Source organism: Sminthopsis crassicaudata, chromosome 3 (genome assembly GCF_048593235.1).
Source record: "Sminthopsis crassicaudata isolate SCR6 chromosome 3, ASM4859323v1, whole genome shotgun sequence".
NCBI classification, from domain to species: Eukaryota; Metazoa; Chordata; class Mammalia; order Dasyuromorphia; family Dasyuridae; genus Sminthopsis; species Sminthopsis crassicaudata.
The window spans coordinates 417,733,556-417,753,313 of NC_133619.1; the positions used below are offsets into that span (position 1 = coordinate 417,733,556).

The following is a 19,758-nucleotide window of genomic DNA, read 5'->3' on the forward strand; positions in this document are numbered from 1 at the left end:
GCAATGGATAGAGCACCAGCCCTGAAATCAGGAAGACCTGAGTTTAAATCTGGTCTTTGTCACACCACTTTCCAGCTCTGTGACCCTGGGCAAATCACTTAATCACAATTGCCTCAGCAAAAAAAAAAATAAATAATATTAATAATATTAATAATAATAATAAACAGGAAGTTACTATATGTCCTGAATTCTTGTAGTGGGTGGAAGGCAGTCTTCCCAACAGTGACCTCCCTCCACAGGGAAATGTCTATCACTTCCTCCCCACTGCCAACAGAAGATGCCTCTAATATCACTTGCCTTGGAGTAATTTATAGTATTTGCCCCACTTGCATAAATTCCTAGTTATAAGCTCTGGCTCACAATAAAAAATCTTTGACCAAAATGCAGACATGTTAAGAATGTAGGATATAGTACAAAAATGGGTAACAAATTCATGAATAGTTATGCTGATAAACTGATCATTATTTTTATGGCTGCGTATAGAATCAACCTTATAAAACCTCAAGCTTTTTCAAACTTATTAATTTTTGTGTATGGGGCAGATTAAGTTCCAATTGCTTTGTCAAGTGATCTAGAATGATTTCAAATACAACTGAAATGAATGATTTGAAAAGAATATATGCTTACCTGCAGCATTAAACTCTGCAAAAATATCTTTATCCGTTTGAGGCTTCCCTTCACCATCAACATCCAAAAGGGTGCGCCACATTTCAGAGAACCTCATCCTTTTTTCTTTTGACATATATATTCCATGCCAGAGTGATTTTATCATGTAGTCAACCTTAATGAGAATTTGTCCAATTCGAGTATCAAAATAAGCAGGAGGCAGCTGGCAGAAAGAGCTTTGATCATAATTAATTTCTAAACTGATGGAAGGAATTTGATTCAAACAATAAATTCCAACAGAGAGCTCTCTTATGATCTGATGAACTTCCCGATAATCCAGGTTTGCATTTGGATCCACTGGTGCCAGCAGGATTGCAGTGGAGAAGCCAACATTTTTCAATTGACTTATAAGTCCATCGGGAAGTTCTGTGTGTGAGCGAGTATCCTCTTTTCCAGCGATCCAGCTGACAAGTGCTGTAGAAAGTAATTCTTGAATCTCACTCCGGTCATATTTTTCAAAAAAGGCACTGGCGTTCCTCTTAACTGCCAAATTGGCCAGATAGGTGCTTTCATCTGATTGGTCAAATCTAACTAATCCTTTTTTTGGATACCTTAACATTTTCTGAAAAGTTTCTCTTTGAAATTCCTAGAATTAGAAACAAACAAACAACCACCACCACAAAAGTGAGATAGTTCAGCATTGTCAGAAATCTGGGCTTCATAAGAAATAAATTTGAAATCTATTATGCAAGTAATCATTCCATTTTTATAAAATTACTTTTTAATGATAAATTATCATTTGAGAAATTTTCAGTGAAACAAGTATAAGGGATAGCACAAACATGTAATTAATAGTAATTAAAGGCAGTGTGACAAAGTGGAAAAAAGGATCCAGGACTCAAAACTAGGAAAGCCTGGGTTCAAGTACTCTCTCTGGCACATTCCATCTGTGTGATCTTGAGCAAGCAACTTAACTTCTTGATGCTCTAGGAAACCCTTTAAGATTATAAATCACAGAAAAAATTATAACCTATAAGGGAATTTCTTCCCTTCTCATTATATTTTTGTGGGACTAGATTCAATATCACAGGACCCCAATGAGGGAGAAAAAGTGAATGAAAACCAAAGAGGATAAGCTATCATTTAAATAATTTCTCAGAACACAGAGGATGCCCTAATTCAAAACGACTTGAAAAGTTTAAATATATAATACTTTGTACTACTATTTTATAGGAGAGATGAATTTATGTGTAATGCCTACCATGCTGATATTCTTCAGTGTAGATGGTTGACAACAAACATTACTTAGACTCTTTCACTCAAAGCAGAAACCCAATAACTTCTAAGTGCCTTTAATCAATACTTTAGTGGTTTAGGTGAAATATTTGAAGGTGACGTCATTCAGTTGTACTTTTAATGTAGTCTTTGAAAAAAGTCTTTTCTGTGCAAGAGATCAGCATTTTGAAAATACAATTAGGAATCTATCCCTTTTGCCATTTCTTCATGGTGAAATCATCTCTTTTTTATAAATGTGAAAACTGTTTTGGACATACTGTAATACTTGTTCCCTGAAGTACCTAAATAGTTTATAAAATTGATATCAACTTTAATTTCTGTTTATGTTCATAAGTTGTGATGTACATCCATTTAATGGGAAAGGTGAATATAGTTCAGTAGGTATAGGACCATGCTGCCTGAATATCTATTTAATACTTATTTATAGTAATTTTACAATGAAGGTATTTGAGATTAGCCAGCACAGATAATATTTCTATTCTAAATATTTTATTCTACTATACCTATTTTTTGTGACCTCATTACTTGTAGACTAAAAAGCTAAATGTATAAAAAAAAAAAGTCTTAGATTCAGTATTTATCCTGTAAATAGTAATATCCTTAGCTGTAATAGCTTTATACTTTCTATAAATGTAAAAACATACATTCAAAGGTAGAAATAATTTTAGGAATGAAATTCATTCTTTGGCTTGCCTTGTTACACTGTCATATATGATATGCCTTGTTACATAGTCATACATTCAGTTTATTTTTATTTTTGCATTTTAATTGGAAAACAAGTTCAATTTTCATTTTCATACAACAAATGTGTCAGGAAACATCTTACTTCTTGGAGTAGTATGTGTCTGGCATAGTTACAATAAAACTACTTTTAAATCTCATACCTATCAGATTGGCTAAAATGATAAAAAGGGGAAAATGACAAATGCTGGAGGGGATCTGGAAAAATAATACACTGTTTATAGAATTTTATTGATCTAACCATTTCAGAGAGTAATTTCAAAGGACTTATTAACCTTCCCTTTTACATAAAGGGAAATAGTCTTCCCAGTCTCTCAGGCTCAAAACCTGGGAATCATCCTGATTTCCTCACTATCTCTCACCCCTTCCCCCCCCCCCAACTGACTAGGGAAGTACCGGAAACTAAAACTCCTTCAAGGAGAAAGTCTCTGGCTACATAAGGAGAAGACAGTACTCACTGAAAAAGACCCTGATGTTGAGATTGAAGGCAAAAGGAAAAGGGGCAGCAGAGGATGAGATAAACAGATAGTATTAAAATAGGGAACATGAACTTGGACAGATAGTGAAAGAAAAAAGGATCTGGGGTCACAAAGGGTCTGAACATAATTAAACAGCAACAAGAAGTAAATGCTTGTTGTTTAATTCTTTAACTAAATTGTTTAACTGCTTTCAGCCTTGTTTCAGTCCACTCCTCTGTATTTTATGTAACCTATAATTTTGCTGCATTTGACTTCTTACTGTTACTTGATCTATTCTGATTATCTCTTCATTTAATTAAATGTATAAAATAATTTGTAAAACTAAATAATCTCAAAGATCCCTTCCAGCTCTGTTTCTTTGCATGGAATGAAACCCAATACTTTTTTCTCTCAGTGAAATCAGGAATATCCTTTGATATGTAGCTTAGTTGTCAATATCTTCAGGAAGCTTTGTCTGGTTAACTTCCACGCTAGCTGCTCCTTGTTTATAGACTTCCAAACATTATAAGTATTCTAATTTGGATACTAGTTATTTAGGGACAAATTTTATTTCCCCTATTTATGTTTTATGTTCTCATCGAAGAATAGTTGTAAATTGAATAATCAATAGGTAAAGGGCCTGGCCTCAGACACTTACTAGCTGTATGACCCTGTGCAAGTCACTTAACCCTGTTTGCCTGTTTCCTCATCTGCAAAATAAACTGGAGAAGAAAATGACAAACCATTTCAGAACCTTTGTAAAGAAAACTCTAAATGGGATCAGAAAAGTCAATCCCTACTGAACAATGATTATATATAAACTTTGTCACCTAATTTATTTTTTTATCCTGATTTATGATTTTATCTACGTAGGTAACTCCCTATGAAAAAACTCCTTTTCACAGAAACAAATCTAGCAATTCCTTTGTAACATTGTCATATCCCAGCTGTGTGACCCTAGACAAGTGACAACCTGGCTCAGCTTCATTTTCCTTTCATTCAAATGAGGATATTAGCACCTACTTCACAGGGTAGCTGCGAGATAACATCGGTAAAGTACTTTTGCAAACCTTGAAGGACTAATTCTTTTTCTTCTTTTCCAGTGTTGCTTGCCCACAGATATCCAGTGTGTTAAAGCACCACTTGATTCCAGGTCTTCCAGCCCTCTGGCAGGCTCCTCTATTCCTTGGAGGGGCTGCCAGTTTATACACCTAATAAATGTAAATACATACTGCACACTAAGAGCTAAATAAATAAATGTGTTCTATCGCATTTTCTAATTTGGGAGATCGGTAGGAGGGTGATGCGGGGGTGGGGAGGGACTATCAGAGGAATTCTGGTTGTAATCTGGTTGTAGTCTGGGTTTAAGGGAAATACTTTCTGAGAGGATTTGAGTGGCTCCTCGGTGTGAAGATGAGGGAGAGGACCCAGTCTTAGGGGTCCTCCGGGAGAGGAACCATTCTTAGGGCTCCTCGGGTGCGAAGATATGGAGAGAGCCAGTTTATGGAGACCCCGGGGTCGGACCTAATTAGGTCCAGCCCACTCCTTCCCACGGTGTCCACCTCAGCTTTTGGTTGGAGGCTTCTCCTACAACCGGGGCAGGAAAAGGGGGCGGAGGCAGGACTTGCGTTTCCCAGGGTCTCGGCGTCGGTGGATCAGGGCCTCCGCCCAGGCTTGCCTGGTCCTGGGGCCGGCCAGCGGCTACCGGATTCGAAGTCGTTCCCGGATTCTGGAGGGGGAGGGGAAGGGGAAGAAAGAAGGGGAGGGAGGGAGGGGGAGGGAGGAGGGAGGCAGCGATAGGGTGAGTCTCTACTTTTAAACTTCACTGGTGGAGGGAATTTCCTCACCGGGACTTCCCTATGCTACTGAAATAAAAGGTCTGGTCTAAAAAAAAATCTGGTCCACTTAGTGATTTAATATTCGAAGAACTTATAAGCAATATTATGTGCAAGGCTCAGTGGAAGGGTGGATTACAAAATAGAACTATAAAGCACATTATTTTCAGTTTATAAACTAGTAGGGGAAAAGATATGCATATATGTAAAGATATACACACAACAGCATAATAAAATAAGAAATATAGTGTTATATATACGGACATACACGTAGCACATGTAAATATTATATATGCACATGCAGGTATACAATAGAGCATAAACCATATACTGCCAATGCCACATGAATGTCGTGGATAATAAGTACTACAGGGGTTGTGAATTGGTATTTGATATGGTACTTGAAAGATGGGTATGAATTGGATAGGGGAGAGGACCAACATGAGGGGATACAAGTTTTCTAGGACTGTAGTTAAATCACTTTGCCTGGAGCACAGATTAGCAGATCATCTGAAAAACTACCCAGCTGCTTCACTTTCACATTTCCAGAGTTCTCTGATTTTACCTGTTCTCTTAAATCTCTTCCATATATCACATTGATCCACATATCTGTCATACTGAGAGTAAATACTCGTAAAATTTTTTCTTCTGCATTCTCAGCACTAAGCAGAATACCTCACATATAGTGGCAATAATGATTGAAAGTACATACTTACTTGAAAGAAATTATTAATAGCAATAATGGTTAAATTAAATTAAAGGAAGTATATTCCAAATCATATTGTTTTGAATGCTGATGTTAGCAGATAAAAAAAAAAACAATTAACAAATGTATTATCATATTTGGTATTCTTTGCTGTGGCCTGGAGAATATTTTGCAATTTGTACAGTGCTTTGAATCATTCCAAACTTGTGACCTCAAGAGCTTATCAACAATTCTGATGATTATATTTGGCCCAGAATGGGACATCATAATCTTAGAGAGCTGAAAGCTCTAAAGAATAAACAATAAGAGCAATAGAAACAAGGAGGCTTTAAGAAAGTTGTGGTAAATGAACAGAAATGAGCATTAGAAGTGGCATGAAAAGCATGAAAAACATATATCATCAAAATGAGCTACTCCTTAATAGTCCAAGTGGTTCAGTGGACTATCCACTTAAAAATCAGGACTTTATAAAAAAGGAAGAATTCTGAATATCCCCAAATCATTGGTTATTAATAATCGCTCTCATGCTTCTGAGAAAATTCACTGCTCTAGTTCTAAGATCCAGGGACTTTAGCCACATTTTACAAGATCCTTAAAAGAATAAGATATAGACAAATAATACAAGATGAGACTGAATCATTTTATTAGTGGAGGGATCAACCACACTAACAAAATCACATCTCACAAGTAACAGAAGAGGCAAGAGAGCTACTCAAGCATTTGAAGATGAAAATATTTTTTTGAAAAATTAAACAGTAGAGGTCAACATGGTCTATACTCAAAAACCTGAAGGCAATGAGACTAGGTAGGAAAACTAACACAATCACCCATATACTGACTGAACAGTTCCCTGAATAGACAGACAGATACTTTACTGCTTGACGATGTGCTTTCTTCCTTTTAAATATATTATAAAGGTGATGCAAATTCCTACTCATTCAATGAAAGGGATCCGATCAGACATCTCATTACTTTTATCCAATGCTTCCAATATATCCAAAAAGGATTTTGCTGTGATAGTAATTTGTGCTAATATTTAATCTTATCAGAAAAACGATAATCATTTTCCCTAAAATCAATCTATCATGATATAGTTACCGAAGATCATACTGATTAGCCTGTATTTCATAACTAATTTCGCTGCAACACTATGGATATCCAAATTAAAATTTAATTTGTTTTGTGGAGGAGAGACTGGGAGAGATCTATATATTTTGTTTTTTCTTTGAAATGCTTATTATAGGCCAGTAAGATAATGGAAGGAAAAGAGGAAAGAAACAAGGTAGACGTGACTATAGGTATGAAGAGAATGAGAAAAACAAAGTAGATGCTTTATTGTTGTTTAGGAGTTTGACTCTTCATGAGCTTATTTAGGATTTTCTTGGCAAAGATACTGCAGTAATTTGTCATTTCCTTCTCCAGCTCATTTATGGATGGGGTAAATAGGGCTAACTGATTTTGCCTAGGGTGACACAATAAGTGAAGCTGGAATTGAATTTAGGAATATGAGAATTCCTGACTTCAGGCCTGGCACTATTTACTGTGCTACCTAGAACTTAAAAGTATAAATAGATTTAATGGCTCAGAGTTTAATGCTGATTGTAAAATGTGGCTAAGGTCCTTGGATCTTAGAACTAGAGCAGTGAATTTTCTCAGAAGCATGAGAGAAATTATTAATAACCAATGATTAGGGGATAGTCAGAATTCTTCCCTTTTTATAAAGTCCTGATTTTTAAGTCAGTCTCTTAAAGGACATTAATGATAATTAAAATGGACTGATTTTCTGGTTCTGACCCTAGCCAAGTAGAATAGCCATTGTATCCTGCTCAGACTTGGATGGGGTATACTGAATAGACTGCCAAAGGCTAGGATGGTCTAAGTAGAAATCAGTCTCTCAGTCCAAAGGTTAACATGATGTCACTCAGCTGTCACTGAACACCTACTCTTTGAAGGGTATATAAACTGTGAGCCTGCCATCATGATAGTCTTTTTATTAATAATGTGTTGGCTTCATTTATAAAATGACTAATTATCCAGAAACAATATCTCTCAAACCTTTTTAATCATCACAACAGCTTGAGTAATTTTTAAAGGTGACCAGTCATGGAAATAGGCAAAATAGTGATTCTTCCCCTATGGTAGCAGATTCTTACTTTTAAAACAGAGAATAACAGGAGAGGGCTAATATTACATGTGGCAAGCTTAAATCACATCATCTTACATTTTTACTCAGTAATTGAAGATAAATTCCAACTGCCAAGACAAAAATATTACAAAGGATTCCTGTTTTTTATGAGTTGCTTCATCTCAAATAAATATAAATTGGAAGGGCAATCCGAACAAAGTTAACTAAGGTACAATAATTACTACTGTTATGTAAATGCTGTTTTATGGAAAGGCAGCTGGGTGATACAGGAATGAGCCTGGAGCCTGGTATTAGGAATTACCCAAGTTAAAATCCTACCTCAGACATTTAGTAGCTATGTGACTTTGGGCAATTCACTTTTGTCTGTTTCCTCATCTGTAAAATGACAAAAAGAGGAAAAAGACGAAAGTCTGGTATCTTAGTAAAAAACCAAAACAAACAAAAAAATGGAGTAAAAGCCCTGTTTTATGGAAACTCACAGGAATGAAAAATTTCTACAAATCTGTAGACATTAAGAATATTAAGATTTTTTCTTCATATTTGGTAAAGTCACTAACACTTCTACTTTACTTTCCAAATAGTTTAGAAGTAGCCCTTGTACTGTAAGAGGGTAATATTAACCTGTTAAATTTTAAACTCTTACTAAGCTAGAAACTGGACCTGTGTTTTTACTGAGTCCTAAGAAGTGAAGTGACTCACCCGAGGTAAAGTAACCACTGTGAATGAAACAGCAGGATTTAAAACCAGTTTATAAACTATTTTCTGAAATGTTCCTTACACTCTTAAAAAAAACCTGGAATTTAACCTTAATCTGAGCTTTAACTTCCTCTGAATAACTGAGGGTTTTATACTGGGGCATTAAAAATTTGAGATATTGCCAAGAACACTTTCTGTCCTTTAATAACCTTAATAACTTAGACCTAATTAGAATGAAAAAAAATAGTTAAAACAGGTAGCTACCAGATGACATATTCCTCCTCAAATCTTTGAGAGCATTTTGTGTAAGTTAGTACAGACAAAAAATTCTTAGTAGCAATTCTTGTCCTTTAAGCAAATGGTTAATATATCTATTTTATGGGTAATGAATAAATGAACTACATTACACAATGATAGAAAAAAAATTTTATTTTTATGCAATAATTTGATAAATGTTGTAAAGTGTACACTTATTAAGAGCCTATCCAACAAAGTTATTCTGAGGATAACACCTGGAGTCTATCACATTTATCAGAAGCCTTTTCATTATTATTTTCCATTTTTGCAATTTTAGATCCAAACTGCATAGCTCTTTTTGGCAAAACAGTAGAAGCTGTAAGACCAAGTTCTAATGCTGCAAGGCGCAAAATCAATTTTTCACCAACTCCACGTGGCAAAGTCAAGTCTGTTTTTTCCAAAATAGATAGTGAATTTAGAAAGGAGACAACATTTTCATCAAGAAAAGGAAACCTAAATTGAAAAATAAAATTTTCATGAAATGAGGTTAAAAATTAATGCCCAACTCTGTTCATTATTGTTTTTAACATTGTTGATTTAGGATGAACAATTCTAGTGGAAAATAAAACTTTGAAGTTACTGTTTCTAGCAATGTAATTATGAAAACTACTTTGGCTGAATGGAGTCAATGAATTAGTACAAAATAGAAATTAATTAGGGTAAAAAGATATGTCTCAATACTTGTCAAATAACAAAGAACAAGATTTTAAATTGTCAAATTCAACATCTTGAAGATTTACTTAAAAAGAAATATAATCACAATAAATATTTTTGTTTTTTCTATCACATTCAACCCACAGAAATAAAAGTTATGGCGAATGAAAAATAAGGTGTCAAGATGCCAAATCCTTTTATATTTCAAAGTATAAACTTGAAAAATCATCATATTTATTTAATAATGTTCAAATTTTAAAAGTCACTGAGTATGATAACTCAAGTATTATTTTCAAGTTTTTTAGGTTATTTTATTAGGTATTAATAACATTAGCAAGAATCTGTCAGATTTATCTCAACTGTTTTCACTTCTTTCTTTTCTAGCTCTGCAAATCTTTTGCTTGCCCCTAATTGTTAGCCTTTTTGCTACTGACTAATCCTCATCACCCCCTAAAAAAACAATTATTACTATAACACAAATGATTAATGCCAAATAATGTTTCTGTTACATATTACAGAGTAATTCTTCCTTAACAAAAGCTAGCAAAAAAAAAAAAATTACAACAGCATTTTTCTGATTAGAAGAACCATAAATATCAGTAAAGCACTTTTACTGTGGTTCAATTACTGAGATATAGAAAAAAACAAGGATCTTATATTAAAATGTAATAGTACTTAAAAAAACAGGAAGATCTATATAATGCCAACATACTGTAATTTCTGGGAACTTTCCAAATGTATTTTTTCCCTTGTGGTAAAATAATGTTTTCATAAATAATATATAATTCAGGTCTTTTGAATATGTTTTAAAGGAAAAAATTCCCTCCCATTAAACTAAACAGGCATATTTGGGTATAAATTAATAGAATCTCAATGAAAAAGAAAACAGTTGCAAATAATACAGGTTTTGAAATTTGTAGTAAATTTCAAATATTAACAAATAATTGGTTTAAAGAGCAAGATTAGTGATAAAATATGTACATTCAACTACTTTAAAGACTATTTCATTGTGTCTTTACATGTTGCCTTCAGAAATAAAGTTATACATAAAAGAATCTTAGACCTAATATAAGATGATACATTTGAAAATATTTTGTTCTTTGGAGGGTATTTACAATATAAAGCCAGGCTAGTATCACTGATATTTCTATTTATGTTATCATCCCTTAAAAAAAAAAAAAAAAAAAAAAAAAAAAGGAACTTAAAAGGCCCAGATTAGGGTAATGTAAAGTATCCTGGATCAGAAGTTGGTAAACCCACAGACTCTCTCTCTCATTAACTTGCTATGTGACCTTAATTATACCACTACTTCTCTAAATTTTTTTCATTTGTAAGAGGAAAGTGGATTATATGATCTTTGATAGTTTAGAACTTTTCTAATTTTTAATCTCTGTCCTAATCTTTAACAGTTAATACTTTCTCTGTATCCTCACCAAAGCCACATCATTTGGATTACTTACCTTGCTTCTTTTCCATGATCACCAATAACCCTGTCATCACGACCAAGATTTCTAGAAGAAATTCGACCCAGCTCCATTTCTAGTTCTTTATTTAATGCCTCTAGACCATGTGTCTTGAAACGAACACGATGACGAGAATATCCTGCAAGCTGTTCATCTGCACCAATCCCAGTAAGAACTACCTATAGAAGTTTAAATACATTTAATTACATTTTGTTTTTAACATAAGGCTAAGTAAAATAACTCAATAAGGGAAAGCCATAATAAAACTAAAGCAGAAAGGAAAGTATTAAGATGACAGGAAAATGTAATGATAAATGTTGGAGATAATGGTGGAAAAACTAGGACTCTAATGCATTATTGGTGGAGTTGTGACATGACCCAACCATTTTGGAGAGCAATTTGGAGGTATTCCCAACGGTTTCTAAAAACTACGTATACTCTAATCCAATAGTGTCACTACTGTTTCCCAGAGATCATAAAACAGGGAAATGTCACACATGCAAAAATGTTTCTAGAACCTCTTTTTATGGTGGAAAGCAATTGGAAATGAGTGGATGTCCATCAAGTGGGGGTTGAATAAGTAATGGTATAAGAATGGAATGAAATATTATTGTTTTATAAGAAACGATGAGGCTGGTATTTTCACCTTTTTTGTTTGCTTTTTCTTTCTCGTGTTCTTTTCCCTTTTGTCTGATTGCACAACATGACAAATATGTTAATATGTTTAAAAGTATTGTACATGTATGACCTATATCAGATTGCTTATTGTCTTGGAGAGGGAGGTGATAAAGAAAGGAAGGATAAAAAAAAATTAAAACACAAAATCTTACAAAAATGAATACTGAAAACAATCTTTACAAGTTTGGGGGGAAATAAAATACTATTTAAAAAAAATGAAAAAAGAAAGGAAAGGAAAGCATTTCCAAATAAAACAATTCAAAAAATACAAAGGCATAAAAACGTTAGGTATATTAAAAAAAGCTTCATATATTATCCTGACTTACATTTTAATTATGCTGTTGTTTTTAATTTCATGTTAAAATATTAGGGAAAAACATCTGTTCCAAAATAAGCTAATAAATGAATTAAGTCATCATTTAATAAATATTTATCATCTGTCCAGTACTGGAAATGAGAAAAAGGAACAACCTGTCCTCTATTTGTTTGCCTTAACAAAATTAATGATTTAGTTAATAATCATAAATTAATGATAAAGTATTTCCTTTACAAAAACTCTCCAAAGATATTTATATTTTATGATGGAAACATCAGAATTTTTCCATTACACAAATTAGCTATCATTTTCTGATACCAAATAAAATCAACCAAAGGTTTATGTAAGTTATTTCTCTAATAATTTGATAATACAATTATCTGCTCCATTTATTAAACTTATCTATAGTAAGACTAAGAAATTATTACAATTTAAGAATCTATACCATACCTTTGCAGAACTTTGGTATGGTTTCATTTCATCTTCTTTCATAGCATAGCCAATGCCTCTAGAAGCAAACCAAACTGCACAACCAATGCTGTCATCCAAAACTGTATTCAAGGGTTGAACTAATTGGCTTATACGATGTTGTCTCATTCTCTGTAATTCTTCCAGGGAAACATTAATTTCAACAAAATTCCAAATTCTTAAAGGATTTAAATTTTTCAATTCTTTTAGTCCTGCTCTGCCAGTAACTCGGTCTGGCACATTAATATTTTGGTCTTGAATATTGTCAATTGTGGTAGCAGATCTTTTATTGTTTTCCTCAGAAGGTGTTTCAACATGTTTTTTTGCCTTATCACTATTTTTGGTGAAAGTAGTATGCCCAGGCTGTTCTTCAGTCATGAAAGCTACATTAAGAAGATCGATGGGTTCATCAAAAGGAACATGTCGATCAGCAAGGCTTGCAATAACCATGGAATCAATACCACCAGAAAAAAGTACTGCAATATTTGCCTTCTTAGCAGAGGCCTTAGAAAGGTTATCATTTAGGAATAGACCTTCAGTTCTCGATAAACATAAAACTCGTCTCTTTACTGCTTCACTTAAGACATTAATTAAATGATGAACTGTTTTTTTCATGTGCTCATCTTTAAGAAAAACCTGAAGATTTTCTATAGTTGCTGTGACATGAGATCTATGAGCAGGTTCAAATGAATCTTGTGGTGGTAAATTTGTATTTAATGGAGTAACAGGTGTCTCAAGAAAAAGTCTGGCGTCATTTATCTCAATAGATACAAATTTTGGCAAATCATCTGAAATCTGATTAAGACTCTTGTCAACATTCTCTATTGTATCATCTTTAGAAATGTATTTCCAAGGATACAATTTTAAAACCACACGTTTGGAAATGGCAGAGGATTTGAGATCAATTCTGAAAATTCCACATGCTGGAACTTCCTGCCACTTGTTTTCTATTCCAACATCTTGAGCACCCACTGAAGCAAGGCAGAAACCCTCTCCTGTATTACTAAAATGCCAAAGTAAGCTACGACGACCAAAATAATCCCTACCAAACCACACACAATGACTAGATATCTGGTAATAAATAAAAGCCCATGGACCACGGATGCTTGAAAAAAGTGATATAATTTCAGATTCATTATTAAATGAAGAAAGATGATTAAACATAATTTGAGTATCATTCTCTTCAGCTCCTACATTTATCCCACTAAAGACTTCTCCATTCCAAAGGAATACATTGCCTCTTCCATCTTCAATAGGCTGGGGAGTCAAAAGACCTCTTAAGTGAAGGACATGACCAGAAAATAAACAATGATAATCATTATCAGTCTTTAACACCTGATGACTACTGTTGGGTCCTCGTCGCTTGAGATTCTGGAGTAAATTCTTGTGTAAAAATTCATACCCACCATGTTCAATAGATAAAGTGACTGAACAACAAATACCACACATTTTGTGTAATTTAGCAAACTTATTTCTTGATTTTGTTTTTTTCTGTATTTTCGACTTCCTGGTGGATTTTTTTCAACTCATCTAATGTGTCTGTGGGGAAAAAAAGGGAATATTAAATTAAGTATTTTAGACTACTATTAACTTATAATGCAGGTAATTCAACTATATCAGTCTTATAATAGAATAAGACATATCCTGATAGTACACAAGAATACTAATCATTTTATTTGTTTTATTATGTTTAAAGTGCACAACTGACTGCTTGAATTGGAGGCAAGCTAGTATAATTTTGTAGTCTTCCATACTTTTGAACATTTAATTCAAAGATCAATCTCATTTAATCAAAACATACATGACGAATTCTTTATTAATATACAATTAGCATCATATCTAGTATGACTTTTAAAATTTTGTTATTAAAACAACTACAATCACTTTTTAAAAAAATGAAATTCTATACAACTATGAATAATAAATACATAATAGAAAAAAACTCACTTTTACTTTCAGAGAGCATTTCTGTTCTGTCTGCAAGAAAGAATATGTTGCTGTTTGGTTGCTGCTTATAAACTTTCTGCAAAAAATACATTTTAGGCTCATATCAAGATTTGATCCATTAAGTAGCAAATCTTTGAAAACATTTGCAATCACTCAATGACTTAACTTCTACTATCTACATACAAAGCCTATCTACATACTACTATCTACATACATAAGATATGGTATAGGACGCTCTTGCTTAACATTTTAAGCCCTAGAAAATTGCTTGGGAAATTTATAAAGTGCCTTGATTAGTGTAATACAGCCAATATGTGTAAATCAAAACTTGAATTCAGGGTCTTTCTGATTCAGAAACTATCTATATATCACTATGCCACACTGAATTGCATGGTTTTTAAAATATTCAAATGTATTATTCTGTCAAAACTGTTAACAAACAGTGCAAGCTTTTTGATGGCACTAAATGGACAAGTGAAGTTTGTGAAAAATTTTTAAGAATCATTTTTGTGTCTTATGATTCATCCTTTTTAAATTTACCAACCAAACCTATCTCACTTAAATAAGTACTTCTACATGTTCTCAGTGCAACTTAAAGTACACTGTACTTCTAAAGAAAGATACTAAAGACATGATGAAGAAGAGTACCAGCTCTTAATGAATCTGGCTTCAAATTCAAATTTCATAAATATGTTTCCTTCTGAATTCTTAGTTTCCCTAACTGTAAAATAAGGGAGTTGACTAGATGGTTTCTGAGGTTCCTTTCACCTCTAAATCATTAGACTTAAATTACTCAAAGATAAAATAGGAACCTATTTTTTAAGACTATAAAAGATAAGGAAATATAACAGAATTGATCAATGGAAAGACACTATAAATTGCAAACATAATTAAAAAGCCACAACAGTGACTCTTGTATGTAACAAAGATTTTATGGCTCTGATCTGTTATGATATTGTGGCAATGCCTGACTTATGGGATTAGAGTTATGTGTTTAAGATCACGGAATTCCACAGTGGTCCCACAGAGTTAAGGCTGGAACATTAAAAAAAAGGCACCTGGAAGGAAGGAAATGTTTTCTGATTTTGCAAAGTGAATTATAGGGCTTGAAGCATCTGCTAAAGGTTATCTGGCTCACTTACCTCACAGACTTATGAAATATTTTGAAAAATCTTAAGATGAGATATAAAGAGACTATTATCTGCCTATAATGCCCAAAGAGATGGGGTTAAGGTTTGTTTTTTGGAAGATAAGGTAGATGCTATCTTGTTTCCACAATCTTGCTTAGTAACATGCTTCATCACTTTAAAGCTCATGCTTAAATTATCTTAACCTGATCTTTTTTACTCTTAGTTTAAGTTTACTTCCTTTTACTTTATCATCATTTAGAAAGAACAACTTGTTACTACCCATTCTACTACCCACTAATTTCTAGAATGGATTGCCCATCAATAAAGTTTTAATCATTCTCTTTTCCACATTTAATTTTAGTAGAAGCAAGAAGACCATAGGTAGCAAAATCTGTGGCATAGTGGACTTGGAAATCAGGAAACTTTTGGTTTGAATTCTGTTTTTGCTATTTAACAGTTGTGGCAATAGGTCAGTCATTTAACTTGAATCTGTTTCCTCATATGCAAAATGGGAATAATGCTTATACCTACTCCACCAAGTTGTAAAAAGCTAAACTGAATGCAGAAGACTGTTCTTTAAATGTAAAAGTGTTAGATCTGTTATTATCATATGTGCAAAATTAATTTGGTTATTACTTACTCTGTTTTTCTTCAAGTTAGAAAGTTCATCCACGACAACTTTTTGTTCTTTAATCTAATAAAAACAAGATTGAAACAGATATTCTTATTTGAGAGATTTTTCTACATGATAAGGTAACTAGCTTTATTTTTTCAACAATCTGACTCAGTCATCTCGCTACTGTAAATATATCCCAAAAAATTAATTAAAAAGAACCATTTGTAATTATGCTTAGCACTGACCAGGAAAAAAGAACAAAAACATGGCTAAACAGACTGGCATATCAATGCAAAAGAACATAGTATAACACCACAAAGAATGCAAAGGATGTTATAAATATAAAAAGAAAAAATAATGTAGAATTTTTAAAAAAGAACAATGCCATACACATACGCAAATGTAAAATTATAAGAATCAAAAGGCATCATAATATAAATTGCTACTGTATATGTTTAAAAAAAATCATGGTTTGTAATATTGTCCAAAAGCACTATCTCTCTCCATCAATGGAGATTACAATCTATGACTTAGCAGATGGTCTTTGAAAGTTCATGTGACTGAATCATCACTTTGCAGCCAACTCAAAGGCATGCTTCCCCAGCTTGGCATAAGGACAGACTTACAGATCACTGCACCTATCACTAGAATCACCAGAACCTGCATTCTGTTAGGACAGGATCACCTCTCACCCCACCACAACGGGACAGTTCAGAAAATGTTTGTACATATAAGATTAGTTTTTAATGCGAATTTTCTTAAATACATATATATATATATATAAACTTATCTAGTTCCTTTCCCTTAAATGTTGGATAGAATGGGGAAGTTGAACACTAAATGAAGTGTGGAGGTAGACAGTTATTTTGGGCAGTAGTTAGAGAAGAGCTTATTAAGATTGTGAATCCCTACAAGCTACCCAGTAAACTGGGGTGTGGTAATAGCCCACCAGCACACTGATTACCACCCCAAGTAAAACAAACAACTTGGATTAGATAACATTTAAGAAAGTAACAAATTAAAGAACTTGATGATTACAAAGACAAATTGCAGTATAGGAAAGATCACTAGATTTAGTAATCAGAAAAACTCAGCTTTGACACTTAATAGCTGTGTGTTTGTAGACAAGTCATAACTTCTAAGAGTATCTAATTCTTTAAATGTAAAATGGAAATACTGATACACTATCTCACAAGGCTGTGAGACAAATGTGAAACAATTTTTAAATGGTATATACATGAGCTTATCATACTATAAAGTATACCATATTCTGTCAATATAACAATGCAGTGTTACCTTCGGAAGCTAACAAATACTTTTTTATTTCCCTTTGAAGGCTGACTAGTATAATATTCATTCACTTCAGATCCAATAATAAAGGTCCTGACCCTTTCCTCATCACTAAATTGTATAATGAATGAGCCATGAAATGTCTTATGACATCCAAGAACAAAGCCAAAGTCACAAGTGAAATAAAGATGATACGTTACAATATAGTTCTTTAAGGCTTAAAAATAACCTGTGAGAACAGCAGTGCAATATTAATATCCCCATTCTACAGAGAAGGAAAATTTCCTCCATGGAACCAAATTGCCTAGGAAAATAATGGCTAACATATAATACCTTAAGAGAGTTTATGTACATTTTAGATACATTATTAAATTTAATCTTTCCAATAAATTGTGGGATGACTCCATCATCACTTTTTATTACAGATAAATTACATTCAGTTCAGAAATTAAGTAATTTGGCCAGGGTTGAACAATTAATGAGTCAAAGATTGGAATCCTGGTCTTCTTCCCTATTCATTATAAGCTCCATAAGTATGGGAATTGTCTTGCCACTTTTTGCATCCCTAGCACTTTACATAGTGCCTGGTACATAGTAGGTACTTTCTGAAAGTCCAGCACCACCCTATGAAGCTGTTATGGGATGCAGAATTCAAAACTAGATGAACTTGCCACTCTGTGGCAGGAATCAGGGGTAGAGGACTAAATTCCAATTCTGTGATCTCGTATCAACTACCTTTAATAGGCTAGACTTTCAACTCCTCAGATCTAATAATAGCTAACGTGTATTTAGCACTTTCCACGTGCTAGGTACAAGCTATTACCAAGAATTTAATTTGATTATCACAATCACCCTGGGAGGTGGAGGCTATTATCATCATCTCTATTTTTTAAAATGAGTTAACTAATGGAAACGAGATTAAATGACTTGCCCAGTATCATACAGTTATTAAGTGTCTGAGGCTGACCTAACTCCAGATCCAGCACTCAATCAGCTGAAAGAAAAGGGCACTGGGCAAACTGATCTTCAAGGTACTTTATAGCAATAAATACCAAGATCCCAGTTCTGACTGGAAAATGAGTGTTCTTTCCTTTATAACATTTCCTAAACCACAGAATTCTTTTCTACTCACTTTTCTAAAAGCTTGAAATGGTGAGGGGGTAGTGTCACTGGGGGTTTGAGGAACCTAAGGAGTCCCTGACAGTAAACACCTGGGCTTCTCCCTACTCCTATCCTCACTCCCCATGAGGCAACTTCTCCCCGCTAACAACGCTGAATTCCGATCCCTCCTGTTGTACCAAATGTACAAGCCCTCCTACCCACGCCACGTTCAGGACAAGTCCGTGAACAGGAACTAAAGTCGTGACATACATCTTAACGTTTGACTCACATTCCCCCCCAGATGCTCCCTTTCATCTCCCCTGCTCTAGCCCAAAACTTCCCAGGGGCCTGGATTCAAAAGAGCTTACTGGCCATTTAAAAAAGGGCCGGGGGCGGGGGTGGAGAAATAAACCGCAATTGCGCTATGTTAGTAGTCTTCGGGTGGGCTGCAGATTCTCCCACGTGACCGCGTGGAGTAGAGAATGGAGGGGAAGTAGTCCCAATGGGCGGCCTGTAGTCTGCACTAAGCACGCTTCTCCTGGTATCAGCGGAGGCACACAAAACGCTGTCTCTAGAGGCGCCTTCCTTCCGCTCGGGAGGCGCAGGGGATGCTCATCTATAAACTCTCCTTTCGCCCACAGGGGGGCGCTCCCACTGTGACATTCCCAGTCTTACCTTTGAGTTGAGTTCCTCCTTATTTAGGGACAGTTTAGCGGAAATGGCGGGGTCGGTTCCATCCTCCCTGCGCGTCCCCCTACCCGGCATCCTTACCCCAACGCCACAATTAGAGACCAGGGCCGACTCTATCTGAAGTGGCCGCTTACAAACACGGCCTCAAAACTTCTGTGAAATTCCCTCTCTAGCCCTCCCTCCTTGCTCTTTCTTTCTCCCCAGAAATAGCTCTCTGGCTTGTTATCGGTTTTGTGTGCACTCCAGATGGTCATCGGAGCCGCGCAAGAGTCCAGCGTCTCTGCGCATGCGCGACCGCTACTTCCTGGCCTCTCTGCGCATGCGCAGCTGTCTATGCCGGCTCTTTTCTGTACTGAACCTAGAAATTAATGCTGCTTGTCTTTGTACTCCCTTCTTCCTCTTGTAGTTATCGCTGTCTTCAGCAGGAATAACCCCCCACGTTTTAAATTTATGCTGTTTGGAGTTAACAGGCATTTATTAAGCTCTTAACCATGTGCTCGGCTCCATCTAAAGCGCTGGGGATAACCTCTGATTTTCGTCTTCCTTTGCTCTTGGAGGGTCCTTTGCCTTGGGATCTCACAGGTTAGGAGACTTAAGTTAGGAAATGGGGAAAGGTTTTCTGCT

The 19,758-nt window shown here is 34.6% G+C and overlaps 2 protein-coding genes across 9 annotated transcripts in view; both read right to left on the reverse strand.

The window, feature by feature from the left end:
* The window catches only part of ANKAR (ankyrin and armadillo repeat containing), a 111,998-nt gene extending 103,229 nt beyond the window's left edge, over positions 1 to 8,769 (reverse strand). For 3 of the 6 annotated variants that reach the window (XM_074302878.1, XM_074302879.1, XM_074302881.1), the window contains exons 1-3: positions 4,172 to 8,769; positions 1,868 to 2,047; positions 628 to 1,252 (exon numbers count right to left, since the gene is read on the reverse strand). In XM_074302878.1, coding sequence (XP_074158979.1) covers positions 628 to 1,252; positions 1,868 to 1,870 — 628 coding nt within the window. In that variant the 5' untranslated portion in view covers positions 1,871 to 2,047; positions 4,172 to 8,769. The remainder of the gene's footprint in view (positions 1 to 627; positions 1,253 to 1,867; positions 2,048 to 4,171) is intronic. The other 3 variants (XM_074302880.1, XM_074302876.1, XM_074302877.1) reach the window with 2 other exon arrangements.
* Positions 8,770 to 8,895: 126 nt separating this feature from the next.
* ASNSD1 (asparagine synthetase domain containing 1) lies at positions 8,896 to 19,438 on the reverse strand. Of its 3 annotated transcripts, none has more exons than XM_074302882.1 (6): positions 19,120 to 19,438; positions 16,078 to 16,131; positions 14,308 to 14,383; positions 12,343 to 13,899; positions 10,896 to 11,077; positions 8,896 to 9,234 (listed from the first exon to the last, which is right to left on the reverse strand). In XM_074302882.1, exons 4-6 carry the CDS (start codon positions 13,807 to 13,809, stop codon positions 8,979 to 8,981), a joined length of 1,905 nt encoding a protein of 634 aa, XP_074158983.1. In that variant the 5' UTR covers positions 13,810 to 13,899; positions 14,308 to 14,383; positions 16,078 to 16,131; positions 19,120 to 19,438; the 3' UTR covers positions 8,896 to 8,978. The 3 variants fall into 3 exon arrangements, with proteins under 3 accessions (XP_074158983.1, XP_074158984.1, XP_074158985.1); XM_074302883.1 differs by having other exon boundaries at positions 14,308 to 14,337; positions 19,120 to 19,421; XM_074302884.1 differs by lacking the exon at positions 14,308 to 14,383 and having other exon boundaries at positions 19,120 to 19,421.
* Between the last annotated feature and the right edge of the window lie 320 nt (positions 19,439 to 19,758).